The sequence below is a fragment of the Dufourea novaeangliae genome, unplaced genomic scaffold (assembly GCF_001272555.1).
Source record: "Dufourea novaeangliae isolate 0120121106 unplaced genomic scaffold, ASM127255v1 scaffold246, whole genome shotgun sequence".
Lineage (NCBI taxonomy): Eukaryota > Metazoa > Arthropoda > Insecta > Hymenoptera > Halictidae > Dufourea > Dufourea novaeangliae.
The window spans coordinates 63,066-90,724 of NW_015374139.1; the positions used below are offsets into that span (position 1 = coordinate 63,066).

General features: G+C 42.3%; 1 protein-coding gene across 3 annotated transcripts in view; it reads right to left on the reverse strand.

Moving 5' to 3' along the window:
• Positions 1-27,659, reverse strand: part of LOC107191401 (RNA binding protein fox-1 homolog 2) — a 192,515-nt gene that overhangs the window by 2,512 nt on the left and 162,344 nt on the right. For all 3 annotated transcript variants that reach the window (XM_015580431.1, XM_015580432.1, XM_015580430.1), the window contains 2 exons: positions 13,332-13,485; positions 10,543-10,606 (listed from right to left, as the gene is read on the reverse strand). In XM_015580431.1, the coding sequence (XP_015435917.1) occupies positions 10,543-10,606; positions 13,332-13,485 (218 nt within the window). The remainder of the gene's footprint in view (positions 1-10,542; positions 10,607-13,331; positions 13,486-27,659) is intronic.

A 27,659-nucleotide genomic window follows, 5' to 3' on the forward strand; every position in this document is an offset into this window, starting at 1 on the left:
AAAAAAATTGTAAAAAGCGATTTTTAATTTCTACCCAGCTTGTAAGAAGGAATCTCCTACAGAGACTCCGGAAGGACCTTTTCGAGCACATTCACGCGGCGGGGCACGTCGACGAATCAGCGAGCATCGACCAGAGTTGGGCAGAATTTTATTCGAATAATACATAGTGAAAAGCTGCAGTATCTAATGGTAGCGTTCTGAGCTTAACGAGATTGAATAACTGTTTGCCAAGTGTCGAGTATTTTATTGTAAAAATTTCCACGTTTTAACAATTAAAAACGAGGAAATACTTTTTTCTCGTTTTATTCGTTATTCGAAACTCTTTATCTGGATGCAGAATTTGCCTATCTCTAGCATCGACACATCCATTTGTTAGTAGATGATCATAGGGGAGGATCGATCGTTTTCGTGACCCCTGGGGATTCGCTGTTTCGTCGACGCGGTATAAAAAGTATTTCGAGCACTCTGCTAACATGTGATATTCTCGGAAGCTACTGCTTTCTGTCGGTCAAAAGCTTCAGGGAGGAATGCCTTATGTACAGGAAGCGAAAAATGATTCGTATTGTTTGCTCAATGGAGGGAGAAGGGGGTGTGGTGAAAAATCGATTTCCGCGTTTTTCCACGCGAGCGTCAGGTGCCACGAGCCATGGGATCTATAGAGAAATGTAATAGAATTTCTGAATGTATGTTCTATCCCACCCACAATAGTGTATTTTCAAGAGAAACGAAGGATTAGATCTCTAAAAATGATTGATACGTGATTACAAAATTCTTCGAGTAATGTGTTCTGTAAAACATCGTTCTCCCATCCGCACGAGGTAGTTTACGTGAGCGGAAGGTTATTGATATTCGTGTCGAGATTATGATATATATTCATGAAACGGGACATTTGTTGCCAAGAAAATCAGGTGAAATTTACGCGCATGCCGCTGGAATTGTAAATGCACGAAGGTGTGGAGACAATAATTCCGTGTGACTGGGAGCTATTCTTATCTGTATTTCACAGTTTAAATTCGCCATTTTGATCCTTCTATTAACCTTACTGGTCTCCTCGGGTCTATATAACCCGAAATGAAGATATTTTTAAATAATTGTTCTTAGTATCCAACTTCCTTAAATTTTTATAGCCGACTAATCGGTATCGAAAATTCTTTCGATGAAATTTGAATTATCAGTTAATTATCATGTTTAATTTGATTAAAACGGTTCGTTTTAAATTTGAGATATTTTTCAAGAGGGATTTGCAGTACTTTCGTCTGAATCTCTGGATTTTCCCATGACATTACCATTCGAACGATCGAAGCTTTCTCCGCGCGTGCCTTGGAGCAGCACTTCAGCACACCGAAATTAAATCCCCTTCTTACCGTTCGGTCCCCGTTTTATGAAACTGCTCTACTCGCTCCCAGCTCGGTTAATCCCGAAAATCACATTACTCTCGACTCCAGGCAAGAAAGAAAGATTCTCCAACCGTCACAACTTCTCCCGTTCGTCGTCGAAAAGTCGAGGACCGGTCCCCGCGTAATCAACGGATTAGAATATTTTAATTGGGACGTGTACGAGCAACGGTGTGATTCACTCGGATATGTAATGAAAATTTTCATCGGATAATTTTAATGAGATATTCTACCCACGGATAACGAAGTTTTCGCGAACGAAAATCTGACGACGACGCACGGTGGTACGAACAGTGGACGAAACATTTCAATTTTGGATTTTGACCTTTTTAACTACCTCATTATAATTCTGAGACATTACGGAACAAGTAATCGCGGAGAAAACATTTTAAAATATATTTACATGGTTGGATTTCTTATTCAAAAAATTTGATAAAGATACAATTAGTCGTCTAAAAGAAAATTGGATGACCAAAATTTTATCCAGAAGATTAAGAATCGCACCTTAATCGGATATAGATAGGAATCGTCAGGTTCGATGTTGAATAGAATTCTGTCTGAATGTTTAATTAAATTCTACAGTAGGGAGGGTAAAGAAGTTTTCTTGAGGCGGACGAATACATTACGAAACGTTTCGTCTTGAACGACGAGCACCCTCTGCCCTCCTCGGAGCAAGTGCACATTTCTCACGGGCCAGTGATTAATGATTCTTTTGTCGGAGACACGGGTTTCTTTCTCCGGCGTATTAAGTGAACTTCTCATAAATCACGGGCCATGTGCGACCGTCTGCGGTAGAATTTCGAATTGGTAATCGTGTACAGAGTTTCAACGACACGAGGGAAAAAAGAGATCCACATTTAACTCTGGATACGCATTTTGTGGTCTGCGGTGGCCCATTAGAAATTTTTTTACAGAATATCTTTTTCGTGAAAAAGACTAACTCTTCGAACTCTATGCCATAAAGAATATATAAGCAACAAAGATACAATCGTACGATCTTGCGGCTCCAAAGTAATACGTTGTGTCAATTATAAAAAAAAACTGCTGTCGAGTGAACTTCAAAATATCAATTAAATACACACAACAGAAATTCTGAATCTATCACAAATCGATTCGAAAATCCTCCGACCTCCGAATAACCTACCCCAAAACACACAGTTGCTCGCGAGCCCAGTAAAATATACAAGTCAGAAGAAAGTTCGTTCCAAAAGAATGGGTTGTCACCGACAAGAATACTCGTGTGTCCCAGGTGGGCTTAAGGTCTCCGAAAATTACAGTCTCGAGTATACTGTGCCTCACCCCCAAATCCATTGACATCTCGCGAAGCAGGGCGGCTTCGAGAATCAGCCGCGAAACTTCCAATAATAATAATTCCTCGACGTCGTTGAGAACAAACGGGGCCGCGGGACGAAAACACCGGTTCAGTTGGCGCCAGAAATGTTTACGGCTACAACGGCTGTAGTTCGATGGTCCACAGGGTACAGGGCAGGGGTGGATGGAAAGAAATTCCGCGGTAAAACACGTCCAAAAAGAGGGGAGGTGATGTTTCTGGGTCGCGGGCTGATTTCCGAAACGCGTCTTCGCCCGGCGATTTCGGCCGGATATTTCGTGCTGGAGAATGTGGGTCAAGTGACTCTTGTTTGGGCTGTTTGGGGTTCACGAGGGAAATTATTTAACATTTTCCGATACCTTGGCGTTTTCCAGGTCTTGTTATACCTTGGCCTTTGCGTGCAGGAAACTGCTGGATTAAATTCTGTGGCTGGACGCGGAGAAACTGTGTGTAGCGGTACGTGGACACACAGTTCAAACATATTTGGACATTTTCAAACGGAAGATGTTCAGACAACTTATATATATTTTTTCTTATCACAGTATTTGTTCCATCTAACTAAATAATACTTTCCCCTCACATTTTTTTTGGATCTTCAAAAACAAGTCAGATATCGAAGGTGTTCACGTTAGATGGGACATCCTGTACACTCCGTTGGTTTGTCTGTCTTCATCCTACAGCGACGTATCTTTTTTCCGAAATTTCATACGTTCCAAAATTCACGGGAACCGCGATCACGATTCTCCGTTGGGAACAGGGAAGGGTACGTGACACGAGAAACTCACTGCGGTCGACGTGGACCGGATGGAACCCCCGTTACGGGGTTAATATTTATGTAGCAGCTTCTCGTGCGAGACTACGTACGCAATAAATTATTAAGCGGTTGAATTCATCGTTTCACAATGATTCCATCTAGTGACCGTGTTCACTCGCTAAATTCGGGGGGTGAAGAATGTCCAGGGGTTGGTCGTTTAATTGTTGAACGCGGAATCGCGTGTACACACGCGTTGAAAGGATATTTTCGAAATTTCACTCTTCATGCTTTTAAATCAACACGGGAATCAATAATTCTTGACCGAATCAGTTCCATTAGAGAGGGTTACGATATTTTGAATAAAGGTAGGTGTGTCGTATATTAAACATTCAGTGACCCTAATAAATTATTTACTCGTGTGCTCGCAAAACGATGAAAAAATTTTTAACACACTAGATATAATTAACACACTAGACATGTGACAGAACCAGTGAAATCTTCAAATAACATTTTGCCATGCTATATTTTTCCGCTATTACTGCGTTAAAACCTATCGAATTTGATTGTCAACTATATGACCATGATTGCCAACATAAAAAATGGAGGTACACTTCAAATGAAATTTCATTTCTGGACCATTTTGGCGTCGAGCCGAAATTTTCGAAAGAAAAACGCGCAGCTCGATCTCTTTTACCTCTACTACATTACAAATTAAGGTTTCGTGTTGCCAACGAATATCTTCACCGGTTATTTTGAATGATAAACGTTATTTTCGGAAAGTATTCGGTAGAAAACTACAATCTTTCTCACCCCTGTTTCCATCCCCAGTGGCGGAGTGTAACCGCAACGCGGATCTCGCGTTCACGGGTCAGATGTTACGTTAACGATCTCTCCCCTTCACCCACGTTTCGTCTCGCCGGCAGCCTCAAAAATGTTGCCCCGATAATTGCTCTCCTCCATGTCCCCCACCCGCCGTCACCAGCGACGCGTTTTTCCACGCTGGAGAACGGAAATTGAGGCGGAGGACTCGTAATTGCTTGGAAGTACGAACGCCATACCGGGGGGATTCCCAAATAAACAGCGAGGTTATTCCGGTAGGAAGTGATTTTCAGAGAAAGGGAATTTTAAGAGAGAGTGGATGACTTTTCTTGAATCAATAAACAAGTCTCACGATGGTGAGATAAATAACTGGGTTGGTATAATTTATGAAATATTTTATGTTCAGTGCCTAGGAGTCTTCGAACACTCGAGGATTTATTTTAATCCTGAATAGGTTCACCGTAACATTTCTAAGCAAACTGTCTGATTAAAAAAGCTCCTCCCTTGATGGGAGCAGAACGGGAAAACACAAATTACTGGGGAAAAGGAGAGGCCAAGTGCAGGTCGGCGAGAGATCGTTAGCGAGAAACGTCGAAGACGAGGGCGTTAGCGCCAGTGAAATACCCCTGGAATGAAGCTGTCTGACGCGCAAAATGACGCGACGTTGATTTATGAAGGGTTTACGTTTACAGACACACGGTAGTGGTGGGGAGCTGTTTCTCGCGAGAGTTGCCCCGGGGGTAGAGCTCGTAAATCCTCCGGGTGGTGCAGGAAGAAGATCCCAGGCTGCGGGGGACCGCGTTCTGGCAAAGACGCGAGAGGGGAACCAACCCCTTCTCCCTGGAACCGGAAAGGAATCGCCGGCCGGAAATTAGCCGTGAGAATTCTGCGGTCGCGATTCAACGCACGTTCGACAAGCCATTTGATATTTACGACGCTTGCATTTTTACGTATGTCCGACACACACCTTTGGTCATCGTTTACAACAAATTATCGCCCCCTGCCCTTGTATACTACATTAATACCTTGTGGAAATCTTGATTTTTGTCAGAGGATATCTGAAGTGAGTTTTCGCGGTTAAATTAGAAGCTTTCCTTTTTTTGACGAAGTGCACTGTTCCGATTTTTAGCGATTGCTCGAGTTCTATTTGAATCTCGGAAATGATCGTCTAACGATTCTAAGCGATAAAAAGAGACATGCCTCCTACAATTGCTTCTCTACTTCGAAAAGGGAAAACACTGTGAGATTCTCGAGAGAGATCTGTCTCGGATCCGTCGGCCATCTTAACTACGTATATACAATGACGCGTGTGAGATCAAGAGAAACTACAATAAACGGGTTGGAATGATTCTAAGGTGGCGGGTTCACGTGGGAAATCGATGTTCGAAACAACCACATAACACGAACAACCACAAAACATCGGAAAAACCTTTTCACTAAATTCATGCTCGAGATACAGTGTATAATAACTGTTAACTTTCGTACTACCAAAGCGTCTACTGTTTTAACACGTTCGCATAGAACTGTTCGTTAAATCGAAAAGATCGAATACAATTAAAATAACGAAAATCGACCGATTAGTTAACCCTTTACGTGTTGTATTTCATTTTGAAAATGTGCAATTGTGTGCTTCATTATTTTTAATCTACGAAGAGTATACTCTACCAAAGCAGATTATAAATGAATTTACTACTGCATATTTCTTCTTCTCAAGTGATTTTATTTCTTCATACGTTTTATTGTCCTAAAATATTTTAAATTGTGTTAAAATTACGAATATGTTTTCTGTTTTACATAAATTTTACTTTAAACAGCAAATGCAATTTAAAAAAAATTACATCTTTTCATGACGAGTATACTCGACACAATCGTCGAAAGGGTTAACTGAACGGAGAAAACCTCGAATTCAGTAGCACAAACAATACGGTTCCCTCGCGATTTTTTTCGCGAACGTGTTAATTTTCGTACGAATTTTTCCAAGGGACCCACGGAACCGGATGTAACGGTTGATCCCCGTGAATGATCAAGCCGTACGTCCATGGCTCAAGCATTGAAACCCCGCGGTGAAATTCATTCGACCAAGCCATTCCAAGGGGGGTCAGATGGGGATGGTGTCTACGAAACGTTGGAGAATTCCAACGAGTCACTGGTTCCCTCTCCTTGGTCAGGTTTTCCGGTGAGAAGCGAACGGCAGCCCGCGGGCGAGAACTAAGGGAACTTGGAAGCTGGCTACGTTCTCGATTAAGTCGCTGCTGGCAGAACTAATTTTCCAGGGTTGGGGTAGGGGGGTGGCGAATCTGCCGGCACTCGTGGGGGTGGGGCTGGTGAATTCACGGAGCAACTCTCTAAACTAGCTAAAGAACTCTTTCTAAAATACTCTCGGTCCGGGTCTGCGGAGTGCTCACCAATTTCGATCTTTGTCCTCGTAGCGCGCCTGAACTTGGAATCGTCGCGTTCAAGAGGGATGGAATGGGGTGGGGGGATGGGGAAGTTTCACCCTGGTGAACAATCTTCATTCTCATCGCTGGGATTGTCGTGTCGATGGAAAATGAGAGCCCAGTTACTTTAGATTGTTACACGCGATACTCGTGATCTACGCTTTGTATAGTTTGTCCCACAAAAGCTTTGCAGCGTCTGTGTAGCGTTTTTATCGAAATGAGCAGGGATTTATGAAACAAAAAGAAGAAATTTAATACACAAAACAGATAATTTATATAACTAGTGAAAATGATGTCTGTGTTACTGGACTATATCATGCTTTAAAAGTTATCATGCCTGGGACTAAAATTCGGAAATAAAAATGTCAATCAGAGACAAGTTTCATAAGCAAAACCATGACAACTGTAACTCAATGAAGTTAGTATACAGAGTGGAACAGCGAAAGGGTTAAGAAATGATCGAACGTAGCAATTTCTTTTAAACGAACAATCCTCCTGTTTTCTTCTAGACAAACCCACTTCCTCCCTAAGCAAATATTAAACACTCCAATAAATATTATATAAAGAAGAAAAATGAAGTACTACGGGCCACATGCATTACACTGTCTCAAAGAGCACTCTCGAAGAGTACGAGCAAAACAGAAGAATAAAACGAAGAGAAGTTGAAGGAACGGTGAAACTGGCGTGGAATAAAAAAACAATAGGATCGATCGTCCAAGTAAAGAGCTAAAAAAATTCTGTTTCTTCACCGAGGATCAGTGCCAAGCAAGAGGAACAAGGCCTGCGAGAATTCGTTGCGTTGACTATCGGTGAGCACTCCTGACCAGCGTTCAAACGTAAAATCGAGGAGTTGTACATATATACGAAAGGCGGGATAACAAGATAAATTGGATTGAATTACATATGTGTGTGTGTGAATCAAAACAAAAATAGAGAACAGACAAACAACGGGCGAAGAAATTGCGGACCGTTAAAATTCCTACCTCCAGGACGGGCGCTTTAGCCTGAAACACAAACGGCAACACCTGAAAAGAAGTTCCGGCCGTGGACACGCCACGGGAGTCGTTTTTTTCATTTTACGAATTTTCTTTTCGTGATTTCGTTCCGGAAAATCGATCTCTCGTGATTCTCGGGGTCTGATACAGAGCGTGATACGATGATTGTGGTGGGGCGAGCATGTGAGGCGAGGAAAGATGGAGAAAATCAGGCGACAAAATGCAACACGATGCTGCCCATGGTCTCGCGACGCTGGAAATTGGGGACCATGGTCTGGAGGTCAAGGGACGTTTTCTGAGACCCAATATTAATTTATAATTTCCATTGAACAATGGATAACAGAGAATATATTGAAAAATGTACATACTTTTTTTGTAACACCAAAACAACCGTCAATTATATCTATTGCTACCAGATCGTGAAGAAGCGACAGTTTTAAGAGACTGTATACAGATTTATTAAGAGAATTAATTTCTGTTTTGAGAAGTGGTGTTATTCAGGCGTGAATAGCGACGGAGGGGTAGGATTTTTTAGCTTCTCTTTAAGTCGGAAAACGTCCCTTGTTAGAATGGTGCAGAGTGACGCTCGGTTTTTCGGTAGAAATCGATCGCTGGGTCTAATCTCTTAACACGTTCAAACCCCTTTCGAAACACGATGTTTCACTTTGGTAAATGGCACTTCTCCAGAATTCGTCTTCAAAATATTCTACTTGAGATACAGAAAAGGCCGAAAGACTTATCGGCGCTTCAATAAACGTACGTTGGAACAAACAACACTGACAATGATAACGGTCGGACTGAAATTTCTTATATAACGTTACTAAACTTGTGTTATTCGCAGAACTAATTTCGACACTTCTGCAGAAAATCTGATCAACATCTGACCCGTTTGTTTAAAGTGATAACAGTCTACTTTCTCTTATATTGCCTAGAATTGAATTGAATCGAATAGAATTTGTGTTCATTAATTCATAATTAATAAACTAATTTTCTTCAAAACTGGACCGTTCTAAAAAAGGCGGCTCAATTACTCGATTTCCATGTATCAGAAGGAATTTTATAGAATCTCCGTAAATGGTTCAACTGAAATTTGGCAGACTTCCCCAGGAAAATGATTTCGTTTCCGAAATACATGTGAATCGAACGGTTTGAACGTGTTAATGGGGACAAGGGGAAATTCGAGAATAGGAATCGTTTCTCGTAGAATCGAGAGGATCGCGATCATTTGCGAACTGACACATCCGTATCCTTCTCTCCCTCATTCAAGGAAAATATTCGTTTATTGAAACGCGAAAGGAGTCTTGTAATTCGTTCTGTGTCGAATTTTGTTTTCTGGTATTTCAGTCGGATTTTCGTATAACAGCCTCAATGTCGCTATGCTTTCAAATACGGCGGAACAGTTCGCAAAATGGAACGCGTTCGTTTCTGTTTTCGAAATTAATTTTCATTCCGTCCTCGACTGGACCGAGCCGACCCGATCTGTCGAGGGAAATTCAAAAACGATAGCTGTCGTCGACCATTTCCTGTGCTTGTGTTCTTCCGACTTTTTTTTATCTATTTTCACAATCCCTCGCCTAACTTTCACATCTGGAACATTCCATTTTTCCGTGAAAACAGTGTGTAGTTCCCGTGTTTACTGAACCACGTTGTCACCAGGACAACAGTATTTTTCACGTGGTTTTATTAACGAAAACGTTCCAGATGATACAAGGTAGGTGATTGTGTTAAAAATTTAGTTAAAAATTACAATTCTTCTTGAAACAAGATAGGAAAAAAGTTAAAATTTGTTCAAGGCAGTGTAATTCTAATAAATTCATTATCTTGTCGTTTCTTTCTGTCTTTGAATACCTCGACAATATTCGCGAAAGAGAGAATTGTCGAACGGCGATGGAAAAACGCACAGGAAACGGGGTTCGTGACAGAGGAATAATTGTGAGAGAAGAGATAGATAGATAGAGAGAATCAGTCGGTGAAAAAACGGGCGAGAGCGACGGTAGATGAAAGAACGCGGAGAAAACACGAGACATAGGAATGGTGTAATTGTTATCAGTTTCTCTGCGTTTTCCACGCGTGTGCAAGCCTGGCAAAAACGTGTCAACTAACGTCAGCTGTTGCTTGAGGCCATTCCAGCTAAACGGGTCCGGAACAGTTGTAGACTTTAGTCAATATTTCTGTGCCTTTTTTCCTCTCTGTTCTAATATTCTTTTTTTTTATGCTTTTCTTTAATCATCTTATAAACGCCTCGTGCTCTGTTCGCCGTTCGGCCGATGTCGTTTGACGGTTCCGAATCGCGCGTGTATCGATCGAACGTCAGCCATTTAGGACGGGATAATTAATTTTGTATCTTTATCTTTTATTAAAAGAAAGTTAATTTAAAATCTTTGGTGAATTTTATTATCGGATTACTCGCGATCGAATAGTAATCTTTCAACAGAATCGAATGCAATGTGGATCAGAGATCGATTTTTAACGAACATATATAATTCGATTTTTTTTTTCGAGTCACACAGGGACGTCTATCCGTGCAATTTTCTCTTCACGAGATCGAGAGAAATCGATAGATGGGGAAGGGGACGGTGGCGATCAAGTGGGTTCGTTTGCCAATTAATTCCCGATAATCTATCCGGCATCGTCTGAAAGGTGATCGATTAACCACGCTGACGTTTCAATCAGGCCCCCGAGGCGTTGCGCTCGATTTAATTAAAAACTCATTCGTCGGCGCTCGCGCCACCCCCCGAACGGAAACAGAGCACGAGGGACCAATTTCCGACGTGGAAAATTCGACGATAACACGTCGTTCTGTGCCTCTCACCTGCAGCCTGTAGTTGGGATCCTGTGTCGCTGCGTGCGCTGCTAGGAACGGGTCGTAATAAACACTGCAAAAATAAAAAATCACAAGTTAATGACCCGTCGTTAAAGATCCACTTTCGAATTCCTTCCAAGTTTCATTTTTTTCCGCGATCGGAATTCTTGCATTTTCAATTTCACCTTTTTTTATGTGTTCCCTTCAAATGAGCATTCGAGGTTGTGATTTTACTAGTAAAAATTTGTAAGAAAATTCTTTTTTTAAGAGAGAAAAAAGAGTAAATGTTATTTATGACTCGATTCAAATGGAATACAATATTTATTCCGTTTTTCAAACATATTTTTTACTTGGAATGAAATATTATACATTTCTACCGGCTACTTATGTTTTCAGGATTATTTTATGAAAAAAATTAAATGGTCCCTCGGGGACTTCGATGCCTGAACGGGGTAGGTTGGTCGAGCTTCCGCTCTTGCTTCCACGAAATAGTGTCCGATAATTTCAATGAAATCCAAGGCTTTCTTGACAAAAAGGAACACGTTTCTCATGTTTCCGCGGGAATGGGAAGTCGGGCAAAGATCGAATCAAGAGTTCAAAAAAGATCACGGAACCCCAGTGAGTGAAACTCGCCGTCATATTTGTAATGGAACTCGATCGTTGCCCTTCCTTCTATTCTTCTCGATGTTCGGTCGTCCCTGGATAACTCGATTTCAGGTTCGACCGACCAATAACACAGCATCGAAGGGTTCTCTTGAACTTTCTGATCACCGTCAATGGACAATTGTTCTCACGACTCGATGAATATTATTCCTTCGATCGATCAAATTCCGAAGCTGGAAACGAAGTCGAGCCTCGAGAAACTGTTTCCATCAAGATGAATCTCGATGAATACAGCGTAAAAATGATCTTCGTTTACGATTTTGTTAACACAACATCGAACTCTATTCTAATTCGTTAAAATACGAAATTTTCTTTTTCATCTCGAGGAACGACATTGGGTCTTGTTTGGGGCGTAAGTACGGTTCTGGAGCTTCTCGTCCGTCATTGTCACCAGTCGGTTTTCTTTATTCGTTGCTCGTTATCTGGCCTTTTCCAGTGAAGTCAACAAAAATTCATAAATCACAGGGCAGCCGTCTCTGGAAAACGCGTCACAATGATTGGTGAACAGAACCGGGGATCTAGCGTTCGTACGCTCTGAATGGGAAAACGGACGATTCTGACGTGTCACGTATCATCGGGCCAGTGAATCATTGCAGCTTGCAACGTTACTTCTATATTCGTAAGTAATAAAACTCCGCCGCCACCCCCTGGACCGATGATAAAACGACACCGTGAAATATTGATGACACTGTTATTTCCTGCACGCCCTTTCATCCCTCTCCCGGAATTGTCAAACTAACGACGCGTTGAAATGCATTTTGTATCTACGCGTGTCGATATAGAAGACCCCGTACATTTTTACAAGCTTCACAAACTCTCGATCATTGCGATACTCATCTCTGAAATTTCAAATTTCTTTGAGATTTTTTAAAAAGGAACGTATTTATTAAAATGGCAGGAATTTATTTATTTATTTATCACATAGATGTCTTTCTGTGTGTCAAAATCATGGTTTTAGAAATGACGCCCTCGAACCAATGAATTTTGCAGAGATCAGGGGTCTTGTCTCGCGTGGACGGACCGTGTGTGCGCCTTGGACATCGTGTGGCGATTAATGGTACTAATACGACGTCGTTATATAAATAAATATACTAATAATAATAATAATAATAATAATAATAATAATCGCCACACTGATCTCTACAAAATTTATTGGTTTCAGGTCGTCATTTCTGGCGACAATGGTCGAAATCAACGTCAGAAAACGTCATAATCTTACGGTTCTAACCCTCGTTCCACGATCCTCTTTTACATCCTGTGAGGTTCACCGATCATAAATAACGCGTTCTCCTCGTAAACGAAGGATTTTATCGATTCGTAGAGAAAATCCTGTCTACGTGGACAACGTAAGCGAGGAAGATACTAGCTAATTAGGTTTGTGTGTCTTCTCTGGAAAGAAACAATCGTGCTCGTTCAGATGCACGGGTGCATGCTGGTGCAGTGATTTCGACAAAGGCAAGCTAACGAGCGGGCGCAAACGTGTATCAGAGAGGGGAACAGGTCACTCGACGCGCAGCGACTGGGTTTCGATGACACTCGATAATTCCCGACAAATTGATGGAATTTTTCGTCGGCTGTGTCGATCGGAGTGAAACTTGATCTTGCTCGTGGAACACGTGGAGTGCGAATATTTCCGGTGGAACAGCGGAATTACCGATAATAAATTAGAATTCAATAAATGTAACCGAGGTTAGTGTGTAATTGAAATGAGAACCTCTGCGAATTTGTCGGATTTGTATTCGGTTTGGCTTGTTCCGTGTTCGATGCAATTGATCATTGAGATAATTAAGTGTGACATTTTAGATGACGTTGACTGTTCAAGGACGTTTTAACGATTATCTCCACACTATTCAACTGGTTCGTATCCGGTGAAAAGTCACACTGTTTCCCAGATAACAATACACACCACCAAAATTCGGAACCGTGGCTTCACCCACGTCCTTGAACATCCAACTCCATCCATTCCAATCACGTTTAAAAAGTTCCACGATTTCCAGTCTGTCTCCCAGCCATTCGTCGTCGAGTGATCCGCCGCTCTCGAAGATTAAAATTCACATATCGAGCATTAAGATACATCGCCTAGAAAGACAGAAGCGTCCGCAAGAAGACGTTCCCTATTTCGGGGATCTACTCACGCAGGTGCGAAGGGATGCAGGGCCGTGGCCGCGGCTGCAGCTGCGAGCGGATTCGGATTCCTCGCGAGGGCAAGGGCGGCCGCGCTGGTCGGGAAGGCCGCCCTAGCGGCGCTCACTCGGCCCCTCTGGATGGCGACTCCTCTCAGCGCCGCGGCTGCAACAACACACAAAAACGCACATGCCAATGCGGGCCTACCTTCTCATGGTGCACGGTGAGTGTGGATAATTGGTCCCCGGCCAGGGGCCGTTTCGCTGGTGACGGTCCTCTGGGTGCGGCGGCGACGATGGCGATGCGTTTATAATTGTCGACGGCGACGAGACTAGGATTATCGCGGTCATGATCAGCCGAGATCGAGACGAGGGGGAATTTTGGTCTGGATTAAATCGGTGCGGATCGAGCGTCAGGGGACTGTACCTGACGTGTTATTGATTTAGATGAAAAATAGGATGGCCTTCACATTTCGTTGATCTGTGACTTTCAACGTACACCCACACACTCGCAGAATAACTTTGGTGTTGAATGTGAGACACTTGGCTGTCCTAGAAAGTACCATTCGCACCTTTGGTCATTTTACTCCCTAGTATGCCTGTTTTGTGGATCAGACGCGTGGAATGGCTCTGGTCCATAACTCACAACTTTTTGGGGTATCCTGACAATATTCAAGTAGTAAACGAAATGGGTGACGATGATTTAAGACGGGACACATTTCGACGATGAAAATTTGTCTTGCACTCAAAACATTCTGGGCACATCCTACCAACGTTCCCTTTCGTGTAGTTTGGCTAGTTCATCGTTCACTCCAGTAACAAGACACGAAATTTATCCCTAACCAGCTACTATCAATATGTCCATCTACGGTTTCAGGCAGTTGGACGAGAGCAAAGATCATCCTACTGCTAGAAGCTTCTCCAATCGCAACAAACGTCGAGAACCTCCACCAGAAGCTACCTTCAACTCGGTCCTGTAGCATCGATTCTCGAATGGGACGATGCTGGAGGATCGAAATGTCTAAGACGATATTTCCGTTCATGCCCGATCGAAAATGGTTCCGCAGAGCGGGTCGCAGTAAAAAGGGGATGCGATCTAGCCCCGAGGAGACGGCGGAAAACGCTCATGTCAGACGACAGAATCTTGGATACTATTTCACCGATGAGGAACGATTGGAATTGGAGGTTCTGCAATCGGGGGCATCGACCCCTGTAACGGAGATATCCGATGGGCCGTCCGCGACATCGTCGAGGGAAACGCGTCCGCGGTCGTTCGTCCTCGCGATGGCCCCGAGACCGATCATAAAGACCGGCGAACGTTCCGACAGGAAGGAGAAAACGTTCACGGTCAGGTTCGTGATTTCGGACACAGAACGTATACCCAGAAGACAGTCAGAAGAAAATAGGTGGGGCTTGAAGAAATGCACGAAGATATGCGACTCTGCTCTGTGCAGGCTGATCGTCTGCATGGTATTCGGTATTCTGTTGCCCTGCTCGCTGGTCTACCTGGGAGTGTTGTATTTTTACGACAGCAAATGGAGGAGGAGACGACGCGAGTGTAAAAACACGACAACGTGCTGACAACGTCGACATAGCGAAGGAAACTCTGTTTAGGGATTTTCTTCCAGCGATCGAAGATTTTGTATCTTTCATCAGGTCATTCGTTTATCGAATCATAACACACAGACTAATGGATGGACACCAAGCGACTCGATCATCGACGCGCTCCTCGTGAAAGAAAGGAGAGCTTTCGACCTCGAAGAACTCTGGACGAGGTATATATGTACATATATTTCGTGGGTGTGGTTTCAGCAGCTGTTCGAGCAACAATTATGAGATATTTCCACTTCGACGGTGAATGGGGAAGAGCACGGTTCCGGATACGAGTATCGACGGACCGTTCTCGATCTAATCGGAGAGCAATAAAAACAGAATGTTCTGCCTACCTTTTGTTTCTCTGCGCCGTTGCCTGGGGGATCGAACCCCTCGGATCGTTTAACACAGCGTGTGCATACACACGCGTGAATCCCACCGTTCGAGCGTCTGTCTCGAAGAGATCAACGAACCTACGATTATTCGCACTGCACCCTGTTCCTCGTTTCTAGAGGACAATAATTTAATAGATTCGTGGCCGAAATAGTCGCGACTGAAGAAACGAAAATGAAAAAAAAAAAAAAAAAAAAAAAAAAAAAAGTTTTTTAAATTTTTAGTCTACGCTCGAGTCTCTTCGGGAAACAGACGATCCGGTGGATTGATTAGTAGGCACGACATGGATAGAATGTTAGGCTGGCAAAACACTTTGGTACAACGAGCAGCAGCAGCAGCAACAACAATCAACAATCAAGGGTAGCAGTCAACTACCGTGCACAAGTGTCGCACGTGTGGATGTTCAAACGATCCGTCGTCGTATGCACAAAACTCGGGCGGGGTGCGTCATGGAACAAGACTAAGAGGCGTGTGGATGCATTTTATAGCAGGCGCATTCCATAAAAACAGGGTGTGGTGGGGTCTTACGGGGGTGTTGAACGTTGTACGAAAGAAAAAAAAAGAAATCGGCACGCGATTACGGGTCGATCTGTGGTCGAGTATGTCGTTAAATCTGAGCTGTGTCGCTGTAGTTTAAAGGAATTCGTTTAAATACTAATTGAAGCGTCTGGTTGTGATCTGATCGTTGGAAGAAACGTGAAATTATACATGGTGGTCTGGTATCTGGTGATTACTTATTATTATTATTACCGTCGGAATAAAAAGTATAAAAATAAATTGTTTGGCAGCTTTAATTCATTTACGCGCCGTACCTAATACAGTTAACCATCATCGAATGATAGATCCACGACAAAACGATAAAAACTCTTCGAGAATAACCGTTCGATGCTCGAATAACACGTGACCAATTGACCGTGTGTTACTGGAGGAAGGGGAATTGCCTATAATAAGAAATTTCCCTCTTGTCTCGATTTTCCGAGCGAACAAACACAGCCCGAGGAACTGATTTCACGTTGTAACAAGAAAGGAATCTAGGGATGGGCCGTGTTTCGACCACAGATCGATAATCGTCGCGCGAACGTCGCCCTAAATGGCGTGTGTCTCTGGCTAATTACGTGAAAAAGAAATAAAAAGAACAGGAACATCCGGTGATACGTGCCTCAGAGAGAGAGAAAAGGGTGTGAGAGTGCGACGTGTAAGGGAGACGGTGTATATCACACAGAGAGAAAGAGATAGAGAGAGAGAAAGAGAGAAATAGAGGAGAAAACAAAAGAAGTCAGTACTCGACGAGCTAGCTAGCTAGTAACAATGCAACCACATTTCGAGGCTGGTGTTTCTGATGTGTATGTGTGTGTTCTCTTCCGGTTTTCCCCGAGGTTTATTCCCACCCTTAAGGATCGAGGATCCCTTCGACGCTGCGTGTACGAGACGGTCCTCGTCAAGGGAAACAGACACGTCAATTTTATGTCGTGTGACGTGGGAGGATAAGATTACTACGAAGAGAGGGAACGAGGGTCGATTGTGTGTGTGGAACAAGGGGATCGAAAGAAATCATGGAGAATGGGGGTTGGTTCGAGAGATTGCCTCTTTAATTGCAGACCATGGCGACGGTTACTCTGCCAAAAATTCTGGACAGTTCACTGAACCACGGCCAAATCGTTTCGCGAGATCGAGAATGGTGAAAAGAGAAATCTCCTTTCGTTCGATCGAGGGAGGATGGAGGGCGTTCGGTTACGGCGTAATTCGAGGAAAATCCTTTTAATTAATTCGTTGTAATCGCGCGGGGCTAATCTGTCACGCTAATTAAGTCGACTAGCTGAAAAGCTGACTAATCTGTCGGCTGAACGCTCTCGTGGCGAAAGGGTAGGATTCTTTGCGAAAGTGGATCAAGAGGGGTGGGGACGGAAAGTTTCATTTTCAGGGATTCGACTCGATTCTCGAGGCAATCTCTTAATTTCACTGGGGTTTCTGGTGGAATGTTCTGTGTACGTGTGTCGAGAGACGGAATGTCATTTCGGTGGAAACTGGGGCCATCGAGAGGAGGCTTCTTATTTCGACACTTGATCCGTGTCAGTAGACTGCGGATACTTATGCAAAGTCACAATGCATAAACATCCGAAGTTCCCTTATCGGAGACCACCAATTTCTCTCGATACCAAAAGAAAATTCAAGTGTACCTGATTCGTGAAACGGGGTGTGGAAGGGAGTGGTGTGGAGTGGCCGGGATATTGTCGTGCTGGTTTCGTTTTAATCTCGCGTCAAAATTCCGACTGGATTATGAGTGAAGTGTGCATGTGTCTCTGTACCTTCGTCTCGCCGCCGCCCTAGGTGCAAGGACGAGCGGTGCAGCTGCAGGGGATGGTGTCACCGCGGCCGCGGCGACCGCTGCAGCTGCAGCTGCCGATGGCGCCGCCGCTCCCAGCCAGCTCCACGGCATGGCCGGCAACCTGTATCCTGTTTTTGTCAGAAAACTGTTAGTTCGTTGCGTCCGCCCCCCCCCCCGAGGACAACGGACGATAATTGTCGTACGTCCCGTCCGATCAACCACCTATTCGCACGCCGTGGATCTCTTTACCTTGTCGTCTTCGTGGTCGAACAATCGTCATCCAACCCTGAACAACCATTCGTGTGTTTAACAGGTTCGCCGCCCATCGTATTATCATCGTACCATTATGGACCCAATTCCTGATAAGTTTAGTATATTGACACCATGTCATAAATTTATTATGGTAGTCTAGATTTCTTTAGAAAAAATTTCTATATAATTATTAACCACTTTGAAATTTGTAGCGAACGTGTTAAGACCGTCAAGGTAATTTCCTGTCTCCTAATTAATGAAGAATTTTTCGATTAATCGAAAATTAGTAAAACAAGTATTAGTTAAGAATCTGAGTAATCGGTGTCGGAATCATATATAGTTCTTCACGATATTCCGAGTTCTTATCGTAATTTATCCAAGGCTGTTCGATCCACGGCGCCGATTAGGGGTTGATTCAAATGGCCAGGGTGTCGCACAGGAATTCGCTCTCGTGACGAGCGAATTCTTAACCGTGACGTGAAACATTTATCAGCAGATCCTGACGGATCTAGAAGCTGATTACTTCTCGACAAAAAACAAAAAAAAATGGCGATCGTGTCTAGTCTGATTTGGAACTGTGTCGATTCTGGCGTGTTTGATGTCAGTTGGCAAGATTCTGTGCCAGAAGCTTTTCTCCCAATTGCGTGGACACGATCATATTGGATCGTTGGCCGTCTTCAACCCCCCCACATTATTCCGTCCTCTTCTATCCAGTCCCTTTTCCGTTCCACGAATTCATAGAAAACGCTATGAATTCGGTGTCACTGTATCTTTTATGGTAATTAGGGAATCGGACACCCTTTGGCTGATTTTCGTCGCTGAATTACAGCACCGCCAGGAACGCGCGAGAGACAGTCGTAACCGAATATCAAAACGGATTAACACCGGGCGCGTATTCAAATTTCATGCAAAGCTTCCCTCTACCCTAGCCAGAGCCATTCTGCCCGTTCTACAACCGGTTCGTTAGCAGGAATATCTCGATACGCATTTATTAAATTCCGGTGTGCTCGTTTAATTGCTAATTTTCGTCGTTGTCACAGTTTTTTCCTCCTTTTTTCTCTCGATCGGTTCTCACCTCCCCCCTCCCAGTAGTAGTGACAAAAGGTATCCCAACTGTCCGGACTTCGATTTTAATCGGGCTTTTGTAAGATGATAATATAGAGGTTCCTAATGATACATCTGGAATATTATGTGAAGATAATTTGCAAGATACGAGCAATTAAACCTTCAAGATGTACCGTGAATACACTGTGTGGGCAGAACTATTTATAAAACCTCCCTGAAATTTTCAGTCAATGTTAAAATAAAAACGAACCACTTTTTATGGGGAATATAAACTATCTTTTCCTGGAGAAACATTATCTCGCAACACGATTTCATATACGGTATACTTGGTTCGTTTTTATTTTAACTGCAATACGGAAGAATTGAAAATTTTAGGGTGGTTTTATAGTTATGTCACGCAATGTATAAGTCAAACAAATGAAGATTTTGTTGGCAAAGTGTGACGGTTGTTTGGCTGGTCAACAGGGGAGGTCTCTGGATCGATTTCCGTTCACGGAAATACTTTTTGTTCCTTTTACAATTTTGTTGTTGCAAGCAGAGTACAGGATGCTGTAAAAGCGGCCTTTACTGTTTTTTTCGCGATTCGGATCAATTGCAATTTTTTTACACATCATTTAGTAAACTAATCTTTCCAACTTCATAAAAAACTTCAATTCACTTGGTGCAATTTTAAAGAAAGTTGGTCCATTTTAAAAAGTGTGCGAATACTTTTGTTACCCACGGTAGATCTCGATCGTTACACAATAGAATACATATTCGCGTCTCATGATGGTTTTCTAACTGACTCCAGAATAACTGAATGTTTTCGTTCCTCCTAAAACGACTGGAAGATGTTTCCCTGTTTTCCCTAACAGGCTGTTACTTTGTTCTACCAACAATAGGATGTGTGTGTGTACACCAGTCGGAGCATTTCCTTTGACGATCCACACGGGGATAAACCGAAACAACGGTCGATGGAATTTCTATTCCCCGTCCTTGGCGGCGAGTCGACAGCCCCTCCGATTACACGGAATAATTAACAGGACTGAATCGTGGTACAACCGTGATTAATTATGCAAATAGCCAGGCGTGTTCCGATTTGTTATTAGATTCGTTCCGTGGAGGACCGATTAACGACGGAAACACGCGATCGTATCGAATCGTTCACAGAGCACTTTGCGGCCCTTTCGAACGGAATTTACAAGGAAAATTCGTTCACCGAAAATTAGCATCGAAAATCACAACTGGTCTTTGAATAATAGACAAACGGTGCGCGTGCGCATTAAACTGATTGTGCATTCGTCGAACGTTCTGTTAAATTCATCGGTTCATTCCATGATTAATTGCTCTGGGACGCGTTTTACGGTCTCTCTTGCTGGCCAGCAGATCGTTTCGCGGAATAATATCGGAGGGCCTCGACAATGCGTTTGATCGGCAGCGAATGGTATCCTGGTTCTGTGCGGAACAATAATGTTTCTGGTTCGGTTCGTTTTCGTTCGTGAAACTCATCGGAGCGTAGTTTCCTGACCAACGAGATAAAGACTTTATTCAGCACGATGAACAGTTCTGTTCACTATAGTTTGTGTTATCTGTGTTTCAATATTTTTTAAATATATTCTTTGTATTTTTAACGATGTATTTCGAACGGTTGTTCGAAGTTTTTCAATCCATGTCTCCTTGCCGTTAAGAAAGTTTAAAGACTTCATTCAACCCATGTCGTCGGAAAGTCACGTTCCAATAACTCGATATCGTAATTGTCGCTTGTGACATTCGCATTATCTGCTATGAATATTCCATATTTATAGTGATTTCAACTTCTAAAGTTCATTCCAGTGTCTGGTGTCTATTAAGAAGCTTCAGAGACTTCATTCAATCCGATGAGTCGTCAGAGAGAACTCAATATCGTAATTGTCGCGTGATATTCGTATTATTTGTAGTTAACTTTCCTTTCAATTTCTAATGTCCATTTCAGTGGCTAGTCTCCATTAAGAAGCTTGAAAGACTTCATTGAACCTGACGAGCCGTCAGAGAGTTAACGTTTCAATAACTCGATATCGTAATTGTCGCGCGAGATTCGTATTCAATATACAATTCTGTGTTCATAACAATTTTAACTTCTAAAGTTCATTCTAGTGACTCGTCTCCTTTAAGAACTATTTAAAGCATACATTCGAAGCTTCTCAGTCTGCTGTCACTTAAGAACAAGTTTCCTATTTAGAATTCTAAGAGCATTCACAATCAATACTAAAATTCATCCATATTCTTTTTGAACCACCAAATATCTTAATAATAACTTTGCACGATTTAAATTCACCGAATATATCCATCAACCAAGCCTGACCTTAATTACAAACGACAACTTCGTAACACGTTTAATAATCATCAGAATGTTATTTCTCTAACGTCGTTTTGTAAATAATGTGCCACTCACTGTCAACTGCAGGTACACAAACCCATTAAGAACCAACTAAGCGTTAATGCAATATTACGAATATGCTTTCTGTTTTATCTAAATTTTACTTTTAACAGCACATGCAAATTTGTGCATGACGAACATACCCGACATAAACATCAAAAGGGTTAAAAATTCGGACTTATCTCAATGACGACTGGTTTGCAGTCAAGGGTTAAGCACCAGCCCATATTTCGCTCTGAACCTCCCGAACCTTCGATTCACTCCCTCGAGTCCTTCCTACATTTCCATGCACCACCAATCATAATCTCTATAATCAAGACCGAATCAACAATAAAACTCCTAGCAGCCTACTCCCCGTGAAATCATCGACAGACGTCGACGAAGGGTCGAGAGGTGGCCTCCCTGTAACCTTGAATCGCGAATGCCATGGTTCTCCGTGGTGGGGGATCAATGGGGGCCTCCAGGCGCATCGGTTTTTCCCGCGTCGAGAGTCATCGTCGGGGTCCAGGATGCCGTGAGTAATTAATACGATTGAATTCTATTCCACGGTCCGCGCGCAGCTTCGAGGCTGCAGAAGGGTGGCGAGACTCCATCGACTATGTGTACCCAAAGGGGGGGGGGGGGGACTCCGTTCGTTCCCTCCCTCAGCCTCTCCACCCTTTCCCGCCGGCACTTTCTTTTGAATTTTCTTCCTCCAGCTCCCGTTTTGCTTCTCTCTTTTTCCTCGTTCCACCAGCCCCCTCCAGAAGGTTCGCTCTCTTCGACCCTTTTCCGTGTGTCTGCACCAACCCCCGTTTTCTCTCCTCCTTTCACTGGTTCTCGAGGCTCGTGGCCATCTTTTTCTACCGTTTGAACCCCTACGTTTGCGTCTCGGTTCCAGTCTTACACAGAGAGTTTCTTTTTGGTCTCTTAGTTATACCCGCTTAAGTTTTTCCGCTCGCCACCCTACCTTCTACGGTGTCTCATCCTCTTCACGCGGTGCACCTTCTGCTGTCTCGAATGATGCGTCTCTGGTGGGTTAAACTGGACCCTCTTCGTGTGGGATTTCTCTCACCCCCTATTGATCGTCTTTGCGTAAGGGTTCCTTCGTGGCGTTTATTTTTATGTTGTACTTTGGATATTTGGGATTAGGGGCAATGAATTCCAATTCCGATCCATCTACGCAGAATATCGAATTACGAAGCGCTAATGACTGGAATAACGATCGGCCGTTTAGTTCCCGACTATTTAACGTTATTTCCTCCCGTTCTACCTTGTTTCGCGCTTAGAAAATTATTCCACCGCGGAGAAACCAGGGGAGACGTTAGTATGCGAATCGAGAGAGGAACGGTAGGGATCCAGAGACGAACAAAATCGTATTTGGCCCGTTCGAGAGCCTCCGCGTAATGCAATCACGCGACCTCGCGGCTCCTTCAGGCGTCATTAAGTCTAATTAAGTCCGCGAGCTCTGCCGACGAATGCTCGAAATCGTTCACTGGAAACTCGAGAATTTCGAGCGATCAACGAAGTGACGTTTAACGATCCCTTTGACGCGGATCTGCCTAAATGAGAATTGGGCCTGCTTTTTAAGCAGAATCTCCCTCCAATCAGACAACGAAGGGATTGAGAATTGTTCTCCTAGTATATTTGTGCTCGATCATTTAAACCCTTCTGCACTGTTTTGGATTAACGCTCATTTTCAGATTAATTTGTCAAATGGATAGACTTTTACTAAATTTTCTACAAGATAATACGTTCTGTAAATTTACGTGTATTTTAGCTGAATGTTACTCATTTAGTAATATAATTTTAAGCTGGTGGAATTAAATGATCGACCACTAGTCGTGACTTTCTCAGTTCGGGAGCTATTTACTTAGGGGAGATATTTACTTATTCTAGGGAGCTATTCATTTACCGAAATGTTACGTAGAATTGGGACGAAGAACGTGTTTGCCTTTAATACCTAAGTTTATAAAACCCAGTATCTGCAGTTAGTGATATACAATATCTGTCAGAAGAATATCAAACAGTTGAATGTTAGAAAGTACCCTGAAAATAAATAACTGACCATATTTCGAAAATAATAATTTTTGAATATTCAAGCGTTAGTACCGATTGAATTAGATGCGAGTAAGAAGTCCAAAGTATTAATTGTCAGTCACTCTCGCGAACTTAACGTCAGTTTAGTCAGGAACCAGAACTTCTGATCGCTGCCAATCACTCGAATGCTCTTACTTCCCGCAGCTAACTTACGTACACCTCAGGTTCGATTCCAGAAGTTCCAGAAACGGGACGGATTAGCGGTAGAAATGTTTGAGACAGCTTCAATCGGACGACTAACTACCGCAGCGTAAAGCAGAAAGTTGCTTGTACTTCGACATTTTCGAGACTCTGAGTCAAACTTGAAGTAATTCGCGTGACACTTGGATTCGCTGATTCAAACAGACAAGCTCTTTGACCACAGAGAAGTGGCAATGAACGAAGATCGAGCTTTGTCAGACTTGTGTTGACATTTATCAACTGAACAATAAACAAAAATGCCTCAGAACTCTTTTATCAAATAAAAAAAAAAGGCTCAGAACCTTCTGCGTAGCGGTTGAATTGCTCGAAGTATCGACTTCGAATATAACGTTCGTTTACATTTTTGAAAACTGGGGGAGGGTGTGTGAAAACATGGAATAACGTCGGAGTACAACGGACAACCAACGCGTTCCAGAAGCAATAAAACAAAAATTGCATTCCCGTTGGATACAATCAGAACAGGTACAATGATTTTAGTTACAACAGAGAGAGTAAAAGTTCTTTCCGGTATCAGTTTCCGAGCTGTTTTTCGTCGATCCATAATCCATGCACTAACAAATGATCCGTTCCAGAAATAACAATAATAATGTATAATATATATATATATATATATAGATATATGTATAACATGGTTCGATATGAAAGCCATTCAAAAGAGAACAAATAAAGGTACTTGTGTACTCCGAGCAATGTATTATACGCAAAAATGGTAGATGCAGAGATTAGTATTTAAGAAGACAATAAAAAAAAGAACAGACGAAACAACGTGAGCTTCTAAGGTTTTCCATCTCTCCAAAGAAAAAAAAAGTACAAATTCTATCTACGGAAAACGATCAATTAATTGGTAAAACAGATACCCCAGATGCTGGTACACGAAGCAACATCATCTACCCGGTGGGCGTGCGGGATGTCGATCGATCGCGGTGTTTTTGTGCCGTGTATACAAGGTACACGGAAACGATACGAGAACGCTATGGGTCCCCGCAAATTGCTTCGTTACCGAGCTGTTTACATCCCCTCCCCGTTTCTGTCGTTTTCGTTCGGTGCATCCCTAAATAGAGAAAAGAATCTACATACACATTTCTGAGATTTGTCGGCTTGTCGACAGCTCTACTCATCGTGTTGCTCAATTGTTTCAATTCAAGCCTCTTTCATTTTGATTGGAGACGATAAAAAAAAAGAATACGATAAAAAAATATCCATTTTCCTTTTATGTCCGTTTCAAGGAGAGAGAAAGAGGACTGTCTGGTGAACTTTCGAAAAAAAGAAAAAAGCGCACCCTTTTGATTCTGTGGACGACTACTAATTGTTGAGCGGTGCTTGCACTGCTCAGCGGTAACTAATTAAGGCTACGCACTGAGACTAATTAGTGAATGCCAGGCTAAACAACCAGTAAGAAAGGTGAATACGTCGTATGTATATATGGTGGAATTGGACTCGTATCTATCCTGAAACTATGGCCGACGCGAGACTCGCGTGAGTTTCTCAATTTTTAGGTATTAACCCTCATCCATCCCTCGTGTCAATTTGACACATTCTTCACTTCAGAAATGATGCCACTCTGTCATGTGTAGGTAAATTTAGCTGAAATTCCGTGACTTTATTTCGGAGAAATTGCAAATTTAATTATTTATCTCTTCGTCATATTAATTTTTCATCGCCGTGTCAATTTAACACCGAGGGACAAATTCAGTTCGGAAAATGAGGGACAGATGAGGGTTAGCGCCTAGTGTTGCACTAGTATATTTTTTAATACACTAATTTGCCATAAGTAATTTAGTACTTTATGTGGGGCACACCGAGTAGCATCAAGCAGTGCATTAAAAAATATACGATTTCATATAAAGAAAAACAAAGTTATTAAAACGTAAAAGACCAGAAAACTATATAAAAATTCCTTTGATGGAGTTATGTCTTCCACAACCGATACTCGATCGCGGGGCGTTAATTCAGATTCGTCCGTAGCAATAAGGAAAAGAAAAAATTCCCCGGAACAATAATTTCTCGCGGCGGCGACACGAAATCCCGCCGAATCTCGATCGCGAGCGACGTGCGGGTGATGGAGGCGACACACGGATATATATTAATTAGTTACCACTAGAATCAAAGGCGGCACTTGTCGAGGCATGCAGCAACCTTCTCGCCACGGGCCAAAAAATTATTCTCATGTCTCTCGCCAACTAACACACCGTGCCACGATCCAATAACATTAATGTTCCAATGACAACAGTTCCAAAGAAAAAATATATATATATATGTATATGTATAGTAGGAAAACTGAAAGAAACAGAAAAAAATTGAAAAACAGATCAAACTAGAGAAGTGAAAGAGTGACAAAGTAACCGTGACAACAAAAACGAAAACAGTATACGTAACGATAATTGTGAACGTGTACGATATAACATTTCGGATCAAAGAGGACCGGTGAAAGTGAGAAGACGACGAGAGTGTCGGTGATAAAAAACGAAAGATAAATGAAAATAAAAGTCGAAAAAAAGGACAACACTGTCGGACCCCGCCATGGCAGTACTGTTGCGAGAGAGATAGAAACAAAATGAACGAGAAATCGAGCGAAAGAATTCCAAAAGGATTATTATTATCGTTACGAGAAAGAAGCGCGAGAACACAGTGAGACGCGCTAATTAAAAAGAGGATTACGTTACGTTGTTTCGACGGATAACAGAGAAAGAGAAAAAAAACATGAAAAAGAAGAAAAGAACAACGAACATAGAAAGAAGTACCAATGAAAGGAAGCGTTCTCCGGTGGAAGGCATGCTTCTCCCTCGACCCCCACCCTCGTTATACGCGTTCTTCCACGTGAATGCTTTTGAAAACGCGAGCAATTAGCCGACATCATCGCGATTCTCTTACCCTCACCCTCAGTTCTGTCCTTCTCTAGACGACCCGTTTCTCGCGTTCGTCTGTCTCCCTTATTCGTACGGGACAGCGAAAATCGAGAGAGGGGCTCGATGGAAAGAAAAGGGAAGAAAAGGTGCCGCGGACCGACACGAAAACAGGCCGTAATAAAAAAAAAAAAAGAAAATAGAGAATGAAAATTGAAAAGAGGTGAACAGAACGAAAGAAGGAAAATAAACATGAAGAGTAGAATCTATATAGACAAAGGAAATCGTACGTGTGTGTGTATGTGTGTGTAAGAGATACACTAGGAAACGTCATGATCCGTTTCCGCAATTCACACTACTTCAGCTCTGGTACGTGTGTACGTAGGGTGCAAAAAATACGTATGGTAAATAGATTTCTGCACGACTGCCAGGACGGACGTACGATAACACGTGAAATTAATAATATATAATGATAATAATACTATATATATACTCGTACGTATCTGCGCATCGATCGCTTTAAATTGCAAATCTGTTGTGCAAGATACTGATAAGCATTGATATTGTTTTCTTATGTCTTTTCTCGTCGTTGTTTCGTTGATATCGTGATCGTGCATAGATACATACGTGTGTGTGTGTGTCGATACATATTCAATATAGATATATGTATGTATATTGTACATATATATATGTACACACGTGTACATATCCGGATGTCCTGTATACGTATACGTGTATAATATATACATGTAAGTATTCACAGGTGAATCTCATATGAAGGCAAGCCAAGGCCACGACATGAGACGTGCAAATTAAAAAAAGGTAATAATTATTAAAAAAAAAAGAAGCAAGTAAAAAATTCTCTCCCAAAACCGCTTTCCAACCACAACCAAGCACAACCACAGGCAAGGTACGGGCCTTTGTCAACGAGACAGTCATCAACCAGTGAATATGTGGCGCATTACCGTGATTATTATATATATATATATGTAATAGTAACAATTTGAAAAAAAAATCTATACATTGTATGTATGTATGTATATGTATATATATATATATAATATATAAATATATAAATACAGATGTATATATGATATATATATATATTTTTTATATATACGTATATATACGAATGAGATACGAAAAGGAAGGGAATGAGATGAAAGAGTCGAATGGAAAAAGGGAGAATGGAA